At 49.6% G+C, this 17,109-nt stretch overlaps 1 protein-coding gene across 1 annotated transcript in view; it reads left to right on the top strand.

The window, feature by feature from the left end:
- Positions 1-17,109, top strand: part of ARHGAP39 (Rho GTPase activating protein 39) — a 62,611-nt gene that overhangs the window by 27,561 nt on the left and 17,941 nt on the right. Inside the window, exons 2-4 of the mRNA XM_056125296.1 lie at positions 6,423-6,586; positions 9,105-9,539; positions 15,767-15,850. Coding sequence (XP_055981271.1) covers positions 6,507-6,586; positions 9,105-9,539; positions 15,767-15,850 — 599 coding nt within the window. The 5' untranslated portion in view covers positions 6,423-6,506. The remainder of the gene's footprint in view (positions 1-6,422; positions 6,587-9,104; positions 9,540-15,766; positions 15,851-17,109) is intronic.

Here is a 17,109-nt window from a genome sequence, read left to right as displayed (position 1 = left end):
TCTGCACAACAAAATGCTGCACCCTGGAAGAGATATCAGGTCCTTTTCTTATGATCAGTCTCTTTAAAAGATCATTGTTGGTTTAGGCCTAGTGGGTAAGGTGTTTATGTTACATGCAAGATTCAGTCCCTGGCACCCCAGGTGACCCCCTGAGTGCCGCCAGGAATGATCCCTGAGTGCAGAGGCAGGAATAAGCCTTAAGTACAGCTGCTGTGGCCCAAAAGCCAAATAAATCTGAATAAAAGATAATTGTTGGAGGAGGGGGGAGATGAGCAGAGATAGCTCAAAGGACCGGAGCACATGCTTTGCATGCTGGGCTCCCAGGTTCAGTCCCTGGCACTATAGGGGAGTGCCCTCCCAAGACTCCATGGGGAGTAGTTCCCAACACATTGTGTGACACCTGAAAAGGGAGTTCAAATGGGGGCCCTGGGTTTAACCCTTTGACTATAAGGCCCCTGAGCACTGCCAGGTATGACTCTGCTAGTGCCCAAGCAGTTAGGGCATGGACCCCCTAACACTGTTGGGTTGGCCCCACAAATTTGCACACATTGATGCCTATGTATATGTATATCTCCAGAGTCATGCATGGATGTTGCTTAACTAACACAATTTCAGGACCAGTCTCAACATGTTAAAAGAGAAAGCTATTAAAGGTAAAAATAAGGTTTCAATAGTGGTTTGGGCTATCATAACACAGAAGGACAATCCATGATGATAATAGCACACAACTGGGAGGAGGTGATGATGGTGGACTCATAAGTGAACAGGGAAGAAAAAAATGATGCAATAAAACATTAAATTCAAAAGAAGACAGAAAAAGGAGAGAAGGAACAGAACAGATGGGAAAAATGAAAAACAAGTAGCAAGATGGTGGATTTCAACCCACCCATGCCAGCAGTCACAAATCTGGAAGTTGTGAGATTGCATAAGAGCAAGCGTACCTAACAACGTGCTGCACAGTAAATCTGCTTGAAAAATAGGTTAGGTTAGAACCTAACGTCTCACCTAGGATGGCAAAGGATAGCAGTTCTAACCCTAATAGAGGCCATGGTGACTGCAGTGATATCAGACTTACTGATTTCAGGAAATCCACCAACTAGAGACATTTCATAATATTTGTTGAGAACACACTGCAGGGGCAGAGAGACAGTCCAGCACTCTGAGCACAAGCTCTGTATGCAGGATATTCCTGAGCTCAATACCTGGACCACAAGTGTGATCTGGACACAGAGCAGTAGTAACTCCTGCACACTGCCAAGTGTGGTCCAAAACCATAAATTATACCTAATAGTATAACTGTAAACCCAAGGAGCAAAGCCTGATCAAGTATAGGTGTAGTTGGAAGCCGTTAGTGAGACACAATCTGGATCAGCTTCATTAGCCAAGTGGATGCCTAACACCCATGGACAGTATCCTGGTGCGTATGCTCTAGCACCTGAAGAGGCCATTTTTCTGTACCATAAAATCTTTCTTGTTTTTTGTGGGGCGACACACCTGGCCCTGCTCAGAGATTACTCCTGGCAGTGCTTAGGGGACCATATGCAATGCCAGAATTAAACTGGAGTTGGAATTGTGCAAGGCAGGTTCTTTATTTTATCCTTTTGTTTTGTTTTGTTTTGTTTTGTTTTCACTTTTTGGGTCACACATGGCGATGCACAGGGGTTACTCCTGACTCATGCACTCAGGAATTAGCCCTGGAGGTGCTCAGGGGACTATATGGGATGTTGGGAATTGAACCTGGGTCGGCAGCATGCAAGGCAAATGCCCTACCCACTGTGCTATTGCTCCAGCCCCAAGGCAGGTTCTTTAACCGCTGTACTATTTTTCTGGCTATCTCTACCAAAAAGTTTTTTTGTTGTTATTGTTGTTTGTTTTTATTAATTTTTTGAGGTTTTTTTTGGCCACACCTGGTGATGCACACAGGACTTGGTCCTGTTGGGCTTGGGGACTGTATGGGGTGCCAGGAATTGAACCCTGGTTAGCCTTGTGCTAGGCAAGCCTCCTATCTGCCGTACTATCTCTCCAACCCCGAGTGCCATGAAGTTTTAATAAGCTTCAATAGATATGTCACACAAAATAGGTTTTGTAACCAGAAAAAGGAAAAAAGGAACCAGTATTAATATTTAGAAAAATCAATGGTTTTTGTTGTTGTTTGAATAGTGCATATGGCTACAGAGAGATCAAAGGGGATATTTTTGGTTTTGGGGGCTACACTCAGTGGTGATCAGGGCTTACTCCTGGCTCCTGGCTCTGTGCTCAGGGATTACTCCTGGTGCTGCTCAGTGAACCATGTGAGATGCTGGGGATTGAGCCCGAGTAGGCTGAAGGTTTGATTAGAATGGAAATTAATAGGCAGAAAAATTAGAGAAAAATGGTTAAGCTAAAAACTGTCTTGTTTCATTTTTTTAACAAGAGCAGTAAAACTGACGGACTTTTGACCAAACTGATTAAGTGAAATAATGAAGATACATTATCAATACCAGGGATAAGACAGATTCTTTTATCTTGAAAGGCTAAGATAGGAATACAGTTGCAACTTGATGCCAGTACATTGGACAGCTTGTATGAAATGGATGGATTCTTTGAGAAGCATAAGCAAGTTCTGGAGGAATTGTTTCCTGGGTCACGTTTGATGGTGCTCAGGATGACCATTGGCTGTGCTCAGGGGACTGACCATACATGGTGCTGAAGTCTGCATGCAAGGCAAGCACCTCACCTTCTGTACTATCTATGCAGCCTACATTAGAAAAATTTTTAAATTTGTTTTTATTGAGAATGTGGCTCAGTGGTTAAAGCACATTCCCTATAAGTGGGTAGTCTTCAATTTCTGACACTGCAAAAACAAAGCATCCTCCAAGGGTGGATCAGTAGCAGTAGCACTGCTTTGCAAACTTCAGGGCACATGGTCAGTCCCCGGTGCACCCACTTGCTCTAAGCAAGGTCCCAGTGGCTCTGCTGTGTGTGACAGCCCCAGCACCCCAAGAAACTGCCAAGTGTGTGTGAGCACCTTGACCAAAAGTGCAGTTCCTGTGAGCACATGTGTGAGACCCCTCCAACTCCCCTCCCCCCCAAGACACTGTGGCAATCAGATTATACTATCTCCCAGGAAATGTGTCCCTGTTAGCACAGGGTGCAGCAGGGACGGGAAGTGGAGACAGCTGGAAAACCTTCTCTGCTTTGGAGTCGAGGATTTATTTACTGATGTATTTATTTACTTATTTATTACTTTATAGGTAATACCCAGTAGTGGTCAAGGGTTACTCCTGGCTCTGCACTTAGGAATTACTCTTGGCGGTGCCTGGGAGACCATATGGGATGCCAGGGATCAAACCTGGTTTGGCAACTTATAACGCAAACATGCAAACACCCTGCCTGATGTACTATCACAGCCCCCAAAGAATTGAGGATGTTTTATGGCTCAACTTATGTGATAGAGCACACACCTCACATGCATAAGGCCCTGGGTTCAATCCCTAGCACTGAACAGTACAACACAAACCTAATTAGAGACCAGGGTGGTAGTTCAAAGTGTTGGAGAGATGGTACAATGAGTAAGGCACTTGCCTTATAGGCAGTCAACTCAGGTTTGATCCCAGAACGGTCCCTCAAGTCCTGCTAGGAGTGACCCCGGGGTGCAGAGCCAGAAGTAGCCTGAGCACAGCCAGGTATTTCTCAGAAACAAAAAATAATAAGCCCAGAGCTCATGCTTTGCATGGGAGAGCCTTGTTCATTCCCTAGCACTGTGTGTGATGGCCTCAACCACAATCAGGTATGCCCCCCCTCTTCAGAATAAAAGGAAGTACCAAGATTAATTTGACTAAATGTGTGCAAGACATATATACAAAGGAATACTAACATGGCTGAAAGTAAGTTCACCTAATTTCATGGTGAGAGATGGTCTGTTAATAGGTTGGAAGAGTCTATTGTTAGTGTGAGATTTCATATTGATGGATTAATTAAACACAACTGCAATACAAATCCCAGCCATCTTTTTGTAGAAATTAAGCAGATTTTGAGATTTGCAGAGAAATTTAAAGACTTAGAATGAAACCACTTCAAAATGAAAGCAGAATTGGATTCAGGGGGTGCTGCCTGAGTCACCAGGGCTGACCCTCATAGGGAAGGCTTTCCGAGGTCTGTGGCTGTGGCTTCACAGGGGCAAGAGCCTTGCCTTCCTCTTTGTTCTACGTGAACTTATAGGACAGGGACATGCAGGAGACAGAGTTGTAGTGGTGGGGTGGTTTTTGTTTTTGTTTTTTAACTTCCTAGGTAGATAGAAACTTTACAGTGTTTCAAAATTTCCATTAACACTACTGTGCTTTTAATGTTTTTAAATGTGGAACCCAAACAAGAAGGTCACCTGTTTTCTTAGGCATGAAATTAGAAATTCTTGTTTCCCTTTAAACCTGCATTTCCTGGTAGTCAGAGCATCAGGTACATAATGTGTGAATTTTGGCGCACAGAAAAGAGAAGGCCAAGAGTGTTCCTGAGAAAAACAGGCTCCAGGCAGGGTTTTCATCCTTGATTTTGCCTAGACTACTTGCTGCTCTGGCCTGGGCACTGCTCTGCCCCGGTACCGGCTAGATGTAGATATGCCCACAGGGACGGGGGGCCTGCTCTTCATTGCTGTGGACTTAGGGGAGCAGGCATGCCTGGGGTATGGTGAGCGTGCTGGACTCCCTAGCACATGTGTAAGCTTGGCAGATGAGGACAACCCCTTATTCCTCGGGATGGCCCTCCACACAGTGGCTATTGGACATTATGGCAGAAGAGGTGGTTTGACCTGCTCTGTCTCAGCATAAGGGAAGCAGTCATACGGGAACACGCAGTGTGTCTGTCTCCGCAGCTCAGGGTAGCTTGTGCATGGGTCTGAGTGCAGGTCTTGGTGTGTGTCCCCTCAGTCTGGAGCCTGACAGGGCAGGGCCTAGCCAGCTCACCAGAAGCATGCTCTGCTTGGGTGGGTAAACTCAGGCCCATGCTGTGCCTATCATTTGCCTGAGGACTGAAGTAAAAAGTGAGCTCATTTGTATTTGCTTATTAACCGTGGCAATATTAATTTGTAATGCAAAGTTTGTGTTTAAACTATCCCTTTTCCTGCTAGATTGTGTGTGGGTGTTTTTTTTTTTCTTTTTGGGTCATACCTGGCGATGCATAGAGGTTACTCCTGGGTCTGCACTCAGGAAATATCCCTGGCAGTGCTTGGGGGGACCATATGGGATGCTGGGAATCGAACCCGGGTCGGCCACATGCAAGGCAAATGCCCTGCCTGCTGTGCTATCACTCCAGCCCCCTGTGTTTTTCTTATTTCAAGGAATTCTGTATGTTCTGGATGTAGTCCTTTGTCAGATTAGACAGTGCTTGTATATATACATGTGTAACACAGGCATGATGAAAAACAGTAATACTTGGCAACATGCAGTGGTTACATATATACTGTGTGAGATTTACATGTATAGCACATAGTGTACATAAGTGTACTACTATGCAGCAGCAAGTACATCATGTCTAAGGGACACGTGGCGAACATATGTAATGTGTGTAGTGCTTATGTAATCTGTATACATGTAACACACATGTATGATACATGTAGCCAATACAGCGCATACAGCATACATATGTCATGTGTGATATGTATGTGCACGGTACTTAATTGTCTGTACAATGCACGTGTAATAGACATGTGTGGGGCATACTTGCATAATTGTACATGTGTAGAACATATATGTAGTACACATGTGTGATTTGCTGTGACGTTCTTCATAGCGCAGATCCTGCAGTTACCTTTTACTCCTGAAGTTGTGTCTTGGTGAATAATGGTCCTTTATAATTACCCAATTTATTATTTTTCATTCTCTCTTTTACTGGTATTCTGTCTGATTAGCTCTCTCTACCTGCTGTAGGTCACACTATATATTGCTTTTCTGTTGTTTATTGGGCCACACCTAGTAGTTCTGGGGACCACTCTCAGCTCTGCTTGGGGTCTCCCAGCCGTTCTTGGGGGACTGTATGAAGCTGGAGATTGAATCGAGGCCTCATGTGTGCAAGGCACATGCTGTGTCTCCAGTCCCAGAGCAGGTCTTATAAAGATTTCCTTCTCCATTCTTCTAAGGCCTAATTGTAACAATTAGATGAGTATTTTACCTGGAATTAAGTGCTTCCTACTGGATGAGGTAGGGGTCAGCAGTGTCTTTTTCCAGCATACTTTCAGGGCCCTTTGTCATGACCGAGAGGACCTGCTGTGTTGACCCACTGAGGGCCGGTGTGTGTCTGCCCTCATGTGGAGTGTGGGTCCACTGGGCCTGGTGCTCCTTGAGGCTCCGAGTCGCGAGCATGGAGCTGGTCATTACTGGCTCCTCAAACCCAGAACTGTGCAAAGGTTCCTTTCCAGTCAGTGTGCTTAGAGACTTAAACTCTATCTGCAGCTGGGCGGCGCCTTCCCGACTGATGCTGGAGGGACTCCCCGTGACTTGCTGGCCTCAGTCTACCTGTCTTCAGAGAAGCCTGCGATGTCCCAGACACAGGAGTACGAATGCGAGAGCCGAAATGCCGGCGCACCGGAGCCTCGGACCTCAGCGCCCAGCACCAGGTGAGTGTCACGTATGTGGAGCTGGAGTGGGCTCATCCTTGGGTGTGTGGATTGCTGTGCTATGATGCTGCCTGCCTTCCTGTCTGGGTTCACCCAGGCTCAGCTCCTCCCGCCCCACACGTTGAGGGGTTCACCTCCAGCATCATCTCTTTTGCCAACCTCGAGACTGGCCTTTGCTCCTGTGCCTTGGGGCTTGGATCTATATCAGGCTAGCAGCCTCACGCATGCCTTTCTCTTTAATTTCAACGTTATTTGGAAATAATCCCACACAAAGGTGCATGTGTGTACCAGAGTCCCTACCCCCCACCCCTGCTCTTCTCTGAGTCCTTTGGAGGGTCTGTTTACTGGGTCGCTGGTATCACCCAGCATGACGCTTGCCTGAGTAAGCCTGTGCAGTGCCAGACCTTGTCCTATTGCCTTGGTAGCATGTCCTACCCTATCCACAGGTGCCTGTTGGAGGGGCTGGGTGGGCAAAGGAGACTATTTGCTGCTGGTGTCCAAGGGCGTCACAATTACAAGTTACTCTGTATTTTCTGACAGTCATACTTTCTGTGATGATGGATGCCTCTGCATGGGGTTAGGTTTGTGTTTGGCAGTTTCTCGGTGGGACATCCTTGCCTCCTGCCCCCCATCTGGGCCCTGAGCTCAGACTCTTCCACCAGCTCCTCCTGGGCACTTCCCAGTCCTCAGCCTTCACCTGGGGGCTAGCTGTCGCCTTCCTTTCATCTTCCAGGGGACAGTCCTCTGCTCTCTGCTCTTTCTTGACCTCACAGATTTCTTTGTGTTTAATTTTTTTTGTGTTTAGATGTTACTTTGTGGGGCCTGGGGCTGTCACCCCGAAAGTGGGGACATGGGTGATCTGTCCCTCCCTCATGCACCTTATCTTTTTGGTGCTTTGCTCCTGTCCTGACATCTCTCATCACATCCGGCTCTCTATGTGGCTGGATCTCCAGGCTCACCGGTGGGTCCCCTGAGGTTCTGCCCTTGACGGGAAACCAGAGTCCTCTGAGAAGTGAGTTGGGTGCTGGTGTGTTGGCCTTCTGGCTGTGTCAGCGGATGAATGACAAAATGGATAAGGATGTCCTTGTTGACATAGTTGACTAGCGTGGATTTACGGCAGCACCCCAGCTCCTGACCCTTCCCTGTGCTCTTCTCTCCAAAGCTGTGTTGGTTCTCAGGCCGGGACCTCGGCTCCTATAAGCAAGCTACTGGTAATGGATATCGAGTGTGTTTCAGATGTGTCCGTGTGCTGTGTAAGTGGCCAGGACCCACTTGCCTCCCACACAGCCACACTGCCCAGCATTGGGGGTGCCGCTCCTGGATCGCAGGGGTGACCTCCCTGTGTGGGAATAACACACCCTTTTGGGCATTCTCCCTCTACACCCACACCTAAGGCAGCTCTGCAGCTGATCTGTGATTCTGGGCGTGGACATCTGCCCATCTTCCTGCTGCACTGCCTGCGAGTGCTAAGTCCACTCACCTTTCCTCTGCATTCTGGCCAGTCCTTGGTGCACCTTTCATCCTGGACACACCCAAGGCATTTGACCCCAGCTCACTGGGGCCCATTTTTCTGCAGTAATGTTGGTCTTTCCATACTCATATTTTTGTATTGATCTTATTGGCACACATAGTTATCAGTCATCATAGACACAGGGAGGTACCATTGTTCACACACACATGCACACACAGGGGACACTCATACACATACAGCCTCACAGTGAGATATCCTTGATTGCACATACATGGACACACAGGGGACACTCATACAGTCTCACAGGGAGGTACCATTGATCTCTCTCACAAGCACTCATGTGCAGACACATGTGTACATAGGTGACACATACACATGAGACATTGTTGATCACATGAACATACAGACACAAACATATAGATACACACATACAGGAGACACCATTGATCACGCACATACAGACATGCCAGAGACACCTTTGATCACACAGACATAAGGAGACCTGTTGATCACTGATCATGCACACAGCCCATTCATGTTATAGGACGCTCAGTTCCTTTGAAAGATTGTTTTCTTGGAAGCAGAGTGAAAATATGGCTGAGAGAGCTGCAGCAAGTCCTGACTCAGACGCCTTGGTATTGAGAAGTTCCTCTTTGGGTACCAGCAGGTGGACTTGAGTTCCCTGGGCGGAAATGCCCCAAGCCCAGGACTGTCCGCTGCCTTAAAGGCACTGGACTGTGTTATTGCTATAGGTAACTAGTGATGGGGACCGGGTGGCTTGGCTCCTTGGATCAGTGAGGGCATTCTGCAGAGACTAATGTCACTTGGACCTCTTTGACAACAGGAAGCGGGTACCCGGCGCCTTCCTGTGCTGCCAGTAGAAGGGTTGGTAATACCTGGAAGGGCTGACGAGCACTCAGCTAGGACCGGTGCTTCTCACTCCGACCCTCGGCCACACACTGCACTGCCAGAGGGTGTGGTCAGCATTGCTGGGTGGGGACAGCTCCCGCCTATCCACTGCCCCGCTGATGGTGCCCACTCTTGCAGGCTGGAGTGGGTGGAGATCATCGAGCCACGCACCCGGGAGCGCATGTACGCCAACCTGGTCACCGGTGAGTGCGTGTGGGACCCGCCCACCGGTGTCCGCATCAAGCGCACCAGCGAGAACCAGTGGTGGGAGCTCTTCGACCCCAATACATCTCGCTTCTACTACTACAATGCCAGCACGCAGCGTACCGTGTGGCACCGACCACAGGACTGCGACATCATCCCCCTGGCCAAGCTTCAGACTCTGAAGCAGAATACGGAGTCTCCCCGGGCCTCAGCCGAGAACAGCCCCGGCAGGGGCAGCAGTGTGAGCCGTGATGGCAGCACCAGCTCTTCCCTGGAGCCTGAGCTGGACACCAACGAGAAGGCACAGGAGCCCCTGGGCAGGGCGAGTCGGCAGCCCCCCTTTGGGACTATGAAGGAGGAGAACAGCAGGTGAGGTGGAGGCTGGGCGGCTGTGCACAGTGTCCCCAAGGCGGACCTCATCTCTGGAGAGCAAGAGCTGGGAGAGGGTCTTGGGCCCCTTTCCGGAGGGGCTTTCTGGAGGCCCAGGTAGGGGCAGTCTTGTGTCCAGTGTGTAGACAGTTCCTCCCTCAGGCAGCCCGAGACTGTGGGACAGTGAGGAACCAGGGACCCGTGCTCGCGGCCATGTGGGAATGCAGTGCAGCACTGACCAGAGTCCAGTGACCCTGTCCTGGCTCCAGGGAGCAGGTCTGCCCACCAACTTGGTGTCTCCCCCAGATCTGCAGACTCACAGTTGAGGCCCAGGGGAGAAACAGGCTCTGTAGGGTGCTCTGTGGTCATAGCCCTATGCCTCCAATCAGCATTTTTCTTTTTATTCTGTATTTCTTGTATTCCAGAGATAACTGCCCATTAAAAAAATTTTTTTTTAATTGGATGGCGGGGCACACCTGACTTTTCAGGGCTTACTCGTAGCTCTGCACTCAGGGATCATTCCTGGTGGAGCTCAGGGGACCCTCTGGAGTACCAGGGATTGAACCAAATTGGTTACATGCAAGGTAAATACCTCCTGTACTATCTCTCCAGCCCCCTAAAATGTTTTAAGCAGGAGACGAGAGAAATAGTAATGGAGATGAAGTACTTGCCTTGTGTGTATCCAACCTCGTATAATACCCAGCACCTCATGGTCCCCCAGGCACTGCTGGGTGTAGCCCTGGAGGTCCTGAGCCACCAGGAGAGCAGCTGCTGAGGGGGACATGGGTGCGGCTGTGCTGAGCTCCTTAGGACCTGCTGAGGGTGTCCCGACCCTCTGCACCACTCAGACTCTACACCCCTCAAAAATAATAGATTCAGTTCCCTTTTTTTCTTGTTTGTTTTCAGTTTAGGAACCACACCCGTGATGCTCAGGGCTAACTCCTGGCTCTGCAAGCAAGGATCACTCCTGGTGGTGCTTGGGGAACCATACTGGGTGCTGGGGATTCAATCTGGGTCAGCTGCGTGCAAGGCAAACAGTCACCCTCCCTGCTGTGCTATCATTCCAGCCCAGGTTCCTAATATTTTATCTAGGACATTTTTTCCATGCTAATGAGTAAAAATGGCCTATACCTTCCTTCTCGCTTGTTTGAGAACATTTCATCTCTGTTTCTGTTTTTCGAAACATTGTCTGTCCTGGGAGTGTTTGAAAATGTTCTTGTACACCATCCAGGCCTGTGGTTTGTGGAAATTGATTTTTAACTACTGATTCAATTTTTTAATGCTTTTAGGAATATTCAGGGTTTTCTCGTATTTTAAATTCCATTTTATAAAATGTTTTTCAATTAAATGGTCCATCCACCCAGGCCTGCCTTCCTGAGTTCCACGGGGCCCTTTTTCTCAGGAAGTCCTTGAGGACTTCCAGGTTCTGCCCCCCAGACCAGGCTGTGCCGGGCTCCCGGGCTTGGGAGGGTCCTCTCCTGGGGCAGACTCTGCCCCCTTAGCTGTATGTGAAGCTGCTGCTGAGCAGGGACCACCAGCCCTGCCTCTCCTCAGTGCTCGTTCTCTTCCTAGCTATTGGACACAGGTCTGACTCATTGCTTCTCAGTCCTTCACTTAAGGAACTTCTGAGGCCACAGACTTCCTTGATAGGCCACTTCTCTGTGTTGTTACACAGCCTTGGGTGGGTAGAATTTTCACTGCTGTTACATTTTTAATATTCACTAGTTTCAATACAATCTCTTCTTTGGCTCATTTATAATTTAGGAAATGTCGTAAGTAAGTAAAGGCCCTCCCGTTGTTCGTCGATTTGCTCGAGTGGGCCCAGTATCGTCTCCATTGGAGACTTTGTTGTTACTGTGTCTGGCATATCGAATACGTCACGGGGAGCTTGCCAGGAAATGTCGTATTTGCCAAAATTTGTAGTAATTTCATCCCCTCCCTTTTTAAACCATTTTTTTTTTTTGTCGCTTTATTTTTGGACTGGAGTGATAGCACAGAGGGTAGGGCGTTTGCCTTGCATGAGGCTGACCCGGGTTTGATTCCTCTGTCCTTCTCAGAGCGCCTGGCAAGCTGCCAAGAGTATCCCGCCCGCATGGGGAGCCTGGCAAGCTCCCCGTGATGTATTCGATATGCCAAAAGCAGTAACAACAAGTCTCACAATAGAGACATTACTGCTGCCCGCTTGAGCAAGTCAGTGAACAATGGGAGGACAATTTTACTGTGCTACAGTGCTTATTTTTGAGCCACACCCAGCGTTGCTCAGTGGTTGCTTTTAGCTCTACACTGAGGATCACTCCTGGTGGCCTCAGGGGACCATATGGGGTGCTTGGGATCAAACCCAGGTCAGTCGGCTGCATGCAGGGCAAGCAAGTGCCCTCCCTGATGTACTTTCCTCTCTCTCACCCCTTCCCATTTTTTTCTCCCCTTCTCTTCCCTCGGCTATGCTGATCCGCACACGTACTTGGTCCTAGAGCACACTTGGTTGTATCTTCCCAGAGTTGCCTTCTACCAGGCTCTGAGGCCTACATGCCCCAATCCCAGATTTTTTAAAATTATGACTACTTCAGAAATAATTTCTAGGGGCTGGAGCGAGAGCACAATGGGTAGGTCACTTGCCGTGCAAGTGGCTGACCCGGGTTTGATTCCCAGCATCCCATATGGTCCCCCAAGCACCGCCAGGAGTAATTCCTGAGTGCGTGAGCCAAGAGTAACCCCTGTGCATCACCGGGTGTGATCCAAAAAGAAAAAAAAAAATTCTAATGCTGGAGAGGTAGTACTTGCCTTGCATGAAACTGACCTGGGTTCAAACCCAGCACCCCAGATGGACCAAGTACCACCAGAAGTGATCCCTGAGCACACAGAGCCAGGAGTAAGTCCAGAGCACTGCTGGGTGTGGCCCAAAACCAAAATCTTGAATTCTGTGTGTGTTGATCAGATCACTTTTCAGTGTACAGTCAAGTTTCTTACCAATTTTTTGCCTTTTTCCTTCCTTGATTGGGAAGGGTGAAGCCCCTGCCTGAAATGGTGGGATTTCTCCATCTCCTTTCTTGTTTTTTGGGGTCACATTTTACTGTTCCTGGTACAGTGCTCAAGGGTCATTTCTCAGGGTGCTTAGGCAATATGCCATGCCAAGGATGAATTTAGGACTCCTCTGGGCTAGAGAGATAGGGTAGCAGGAGGTACCTATCTTGCATGCAGCCGACCATTATTCAATCCCTGGTATCCTGTCTGGTTTGCCAGACCCCGTCAGGAGCAATCCCTGAGTGCAATAAGGGTAAGCCCTGTTGCCTGGTGTAGCTCAGACAAGAGGAAGCAAACATTAATCCTTTATTCTTTTATTTGTGTTTTTCTTGGGTTTTGGGGGGAGAGGGTGGTAGAGTTTTGGGGCCACACCCATTGGTGCTCAGAGTTAACTCCTAGCAGGGTTCTGGGGATCATACATGGTGCCAGGAATCAAACCTAGGTTGGCCATGTGCAAGGCAATTGCCCTACCCCACTGTACTGTTGCTCAGGGCTCTACATCTGTTATTCATTTATAACCATATTGTGCTCAGGAAGCCTGAAAATTATACTTTATAAAATTCTTTGTTAGAGGTTAGAGAGAGTACAGCAGAGAAGGCACTTGCCTTGCATGTAGCTGGCCCAGGTTTGAACCCCGGCATCCCTCATGGTCCTCTCAGCACCAGCAGGAGTGATTCCTGAGTGTAAAGCCAAGAGTAACCCATGCATTACCGGGTGTGGTACAAAAACAAAACAGTTTGGTTTACTTCTTCATATTGGTAATGAATTTCATATTAGCAGAATTGACCAACATGGACTGCTCTGCCCACCTCTATTGCCGTGTCTCCTGACAGATACCTTACCTCAGGTGCAGAGGATTCCTTTTTTTTTTTTGCTTTTTGGGTCACAACCGGCGATGCACAGGGCTTACTCCTGGCTCCGCATTCAGGAGTTATTCCTGGCGGGCTGCTCAGGGGACCATATGGGATGCTGGGAATTGAACCCTGGTCGGCTGCGTGCAAGGCAGGGGGTTCTCTTGTCATGCTGAGCAGGGTTTGTGGGGAGGGATGGGGGGCGGGGGGTCCTGGTGCTGCCGCCTGGTCTGGGCAGAGGAGAGTGCTAGTCCTTTTCTTATGATCTCAGTCTTAAGAGATGATGTTAGTCCAGACCTAGAGAGACAGTGGGTAGGGTACTTGCCTTGCATGTTGTCGACCTGGGTTCCATCCCTGGCACCCCATATGGTCTCCTGAGCTTGCCAGAAGTGATCCCTGAGTGCAGAGCAAAGATTAAGCCCTGAGCACCACCAAGTGTGCCCAAAAAGAAAACAAAACAAACAGATCGAACTTAGGGCCTCCATATACCAGGCATGCACTTGCCTGAGGGCTGCATCCTGGCCTGACGGGGTCCATGGTACATTCTGTGGCTCCACCTAATGTGGTTTTGCTGCTCCCTTTGTGAGCAGCTTTTCATGACTCTGAACCTCCTCCTTCACTAACAACATCATCAGGTCAGTCTGGGTCAGACCCATGCACTGAGTTTTTCCCTACTGCAACTCCTTTTTAGCAGGGAGTGGGTCCTGTGCAGACATGCTGCCTGAGAGCTGCAGGCATTGTTCGCATGGGGCAGGGCCAGAAACCGGGCGTGCTAGACAGCCCCTGAGCATCATCTGTGGCAGCACTGACTGGAGAACCTGCTGTGGGCGCTGCCTCCCTGGGCTCCATCTGCAGCAAGTACTTTCTGGAGTGATACCGAAATGCTTTCCTCACTGGTTTGGCACACGGCTTCCAAGGCTCGTCCAGTTTCCATCTGAGGTGACTCTGCTGTGCTGACTCCCCCCACGGAGTGTCTCTGTCCTCAGGAACCTTCCCTGTTCGCCACCTGTGTTGGGAACATGGCAACGAACACTAGTCTTGACATGATGTCTGGGCACAGTGAGGCGGGTGCTGCCGCCTCAACCCCACCCCAGTCGCCAGCCCTCCATCAGCGCTGAGAGTGTGGCAGAGTTGCCTTCTCCGCTCTCCACAGTGTGGGTGTGTGCCCATCATAGGAACACGTGATGCCAGCTGGCATGTGCCAGGCCCCACTCACTGCTGTGCCCTGTGCTGAGCAGCTGGCGTCTCACACTCCTCGGCTCTGCTGCTGAGCAGAAGGAAGCAGGCCATGGAAGCAGTGAGAAGGGCTTGTTCCATTAGTTCTGCTGAATGGAAATCCCAGTCTCCTGTAATTTTACATTTATCTTCCAGAAGCCACTTATAAGTGCAGATGCCATTCTGAGCACGCCATTGACCCTGACCTGGACCTTTTGATGTCGCCAGCCCATAGGACCCTGAGCTTTCTGGCTCCTTCTCCCTGCTTGCCACCAGCTGCCTTGTCACAGGGCCTCTTCTCTTCCTGGGATGTGTCAGACTTGTTCCTACTGAACTCTTTGTTTGCATTGTTTTGGGGCCACACCTGGCAGTGCTCAGGGTTTACTTCTGGCTCTGCACTCAGGAATTACTCCTGATGGGGCTTAGGGGACCATATGAGATGCTGGGGATTGAACCCTGGTGGACTGCGTGCAAGGCAAAGCCTACCCCCTGAACCATCTTTCCTGACCTCCTCCTGGACTCTTACCCCCTATTCATCATGCAAGACTTCCCCTCTGGGACTGTCCCCTCCTGGGTCCTGAAGCTATGTGGGACTCTGTTTTAGAACATGTGATTCACATCAAGATTAAGCTTCCAGGGCTGGAGTGATAGCACAGTGGGTAGGGCGTTTTCCTTGCATGCGGCCGACCCGGGTTCGATTCCCAGCATCCCATATGGTCCCCTGAGCACTGCCAAAAGTTATCCCAAAGCATCACCGGGTGTGACCCAAAAAGCAAAAAAAAAAAAAAAAAGATTAAGCTTCTTGTATGCAGAACTGTGTCAGTCTCAGCCTGTTGCCTCTGTCCCCAGCCCAGGCTGGCATGAGGTCAGTGTTCCTGTTGGTGTGCAGTGATCTGCAGGGATGGGCACTGGCATGGGAGTCAGAAACAGAGGGACATGATAGCATAATTGCCCACCTCCTTGCCATGCACCACCTGTCTGGTGGCTTCCAAGCTCCAGAGAGTAAAACCACTGTCCTTGGCATTTCTCCTCCTTGTCTCTGATGGTGCTGGTGGAGCTTGGCTGAGGGGCCTCTTGATTAGAACATCAACCTTGCTTCTCAGGGATTGTTCATATCTTTGTCCTGTTGCTGTCTTTCAGTTCTTTGCCCCCAGGAGTGTTCCTCGAGAAGGATTATGAGGTCTACCGGGATTACACTGCCGACGGCCAGCTCCTTCACTACAGGTATGACTTGCTGTTGGGTCTCAGCCTGTCTCCTGGCCCAGTAAGCTGTTCCTACAGTGCCTGGCACTGACTGGAAGCCTGTGGCTCAGCAGGAAGCGACCGTCTGCACATGTTTGTTCAGGGGCTTCAGGTGCCAGGGACAGCCCCCAAACTCCAAGGCCACCTCGGGCCCTGGGAAAATGTTGCCACTGCCATTGTGGATAGACAGAACCCCCCGTGGCGAGGTCTTGAGGCTTCACCCACACACAAATGCACACCCTACACAGTGCTTGTAGGACAGGAAATTGTCATGTAGTATCTAGAAGGGAGCAGGCTGAGCCTTGCATGGCATGGAAAGGATGCAGAGACGGCCCTCCTGGCCTTGGGGCCTACCAGCCAGCTCTGGAGGCGAGGGGGCCAGGCGGAGGGGGCAGTGGGCCATACCTCTGGATGGCAAGAGCAGCTCCGTTTTTAGCAAGAGAATTCTGAAGGACTGGAGTCCCCCAGGCAGATTGCTCCTGCAGTAATGGTGACGGTTTTTTTAAATGTTAGGCCCACCATTGTGGCAGTTTGACAGAACCGTGTTCTCACTGACCATGGATGCCGCTCAAGGCACTGGAAACAGCTGTGGCCAGAACCTCGGCACACTGCTGCAGATCAGCTAGGCTAGTCTTGCAGCAGGAACAAAGTGACTCTTGCTCAGAGGCCTCTGCAGAGCCCTGTCCCAAGGGGTGAGGGTTAGAGGAGTGTCGTCCCGACACTTCTGTGGCATTGCAGCCACGGGCCCTTCTGTGCACCTGCTCCTCATGCTGAGGGATGGGTGCAGCCTGGGAAAGCAGCCTCTGAACATGAGCCTGACTCTTACGGCACCTGCCCACCCACCATGAAGCCTCTATCTCCGTGGGGAATTATTAGAGTATGTATTAGGGCTGGAGCAGCAGGAAGGGCACTGCCTTTGCACATGACCAGCCCTGGTTTGATCTCGGCGCCCCATGTCATCTCCCAAAGGAATGATGCTTGAGCACAGAACCAGGAATAAGCCCTGAACACCACTGGGTGTGGCCATAAAACCAAAAACAAGCCAGAAGAGCTTTAGCAGTTGTAAAAGAGCAGAAATGGTACCATATTTGCATTCATTCATAAACAGGAAATTGGTTTGCAAGGGTTCCCAAGACTAAATAACAGTAGCCTCAGTAACACAAATCAAAGGGGAAAATCTTGAGAAATTCTCAATGTTTGAGTGTATGTGTGGGAGTATGTGTGTGTTGTAACTAATGGAA

The sequence above is a fragment of the Sorex fumeus genome, unplaced genomic scaffold, assembly GCF_029834395.1.
Source record: "Sorex fumeus unplaced genomic scaffold, SorFum_2.1 ptg000054l, whole genome shotgun sequence".
NCBI lineage: Eukaryota > Metazoa > Chordata > Mammalia > Eulipotyphla > Soricidae > Sorex > Sorex fumeus.
Note: the sequence above shows the minus strand (reverse complement) of the source record. Positions and strands in the feature narration are given on the sequence as shown.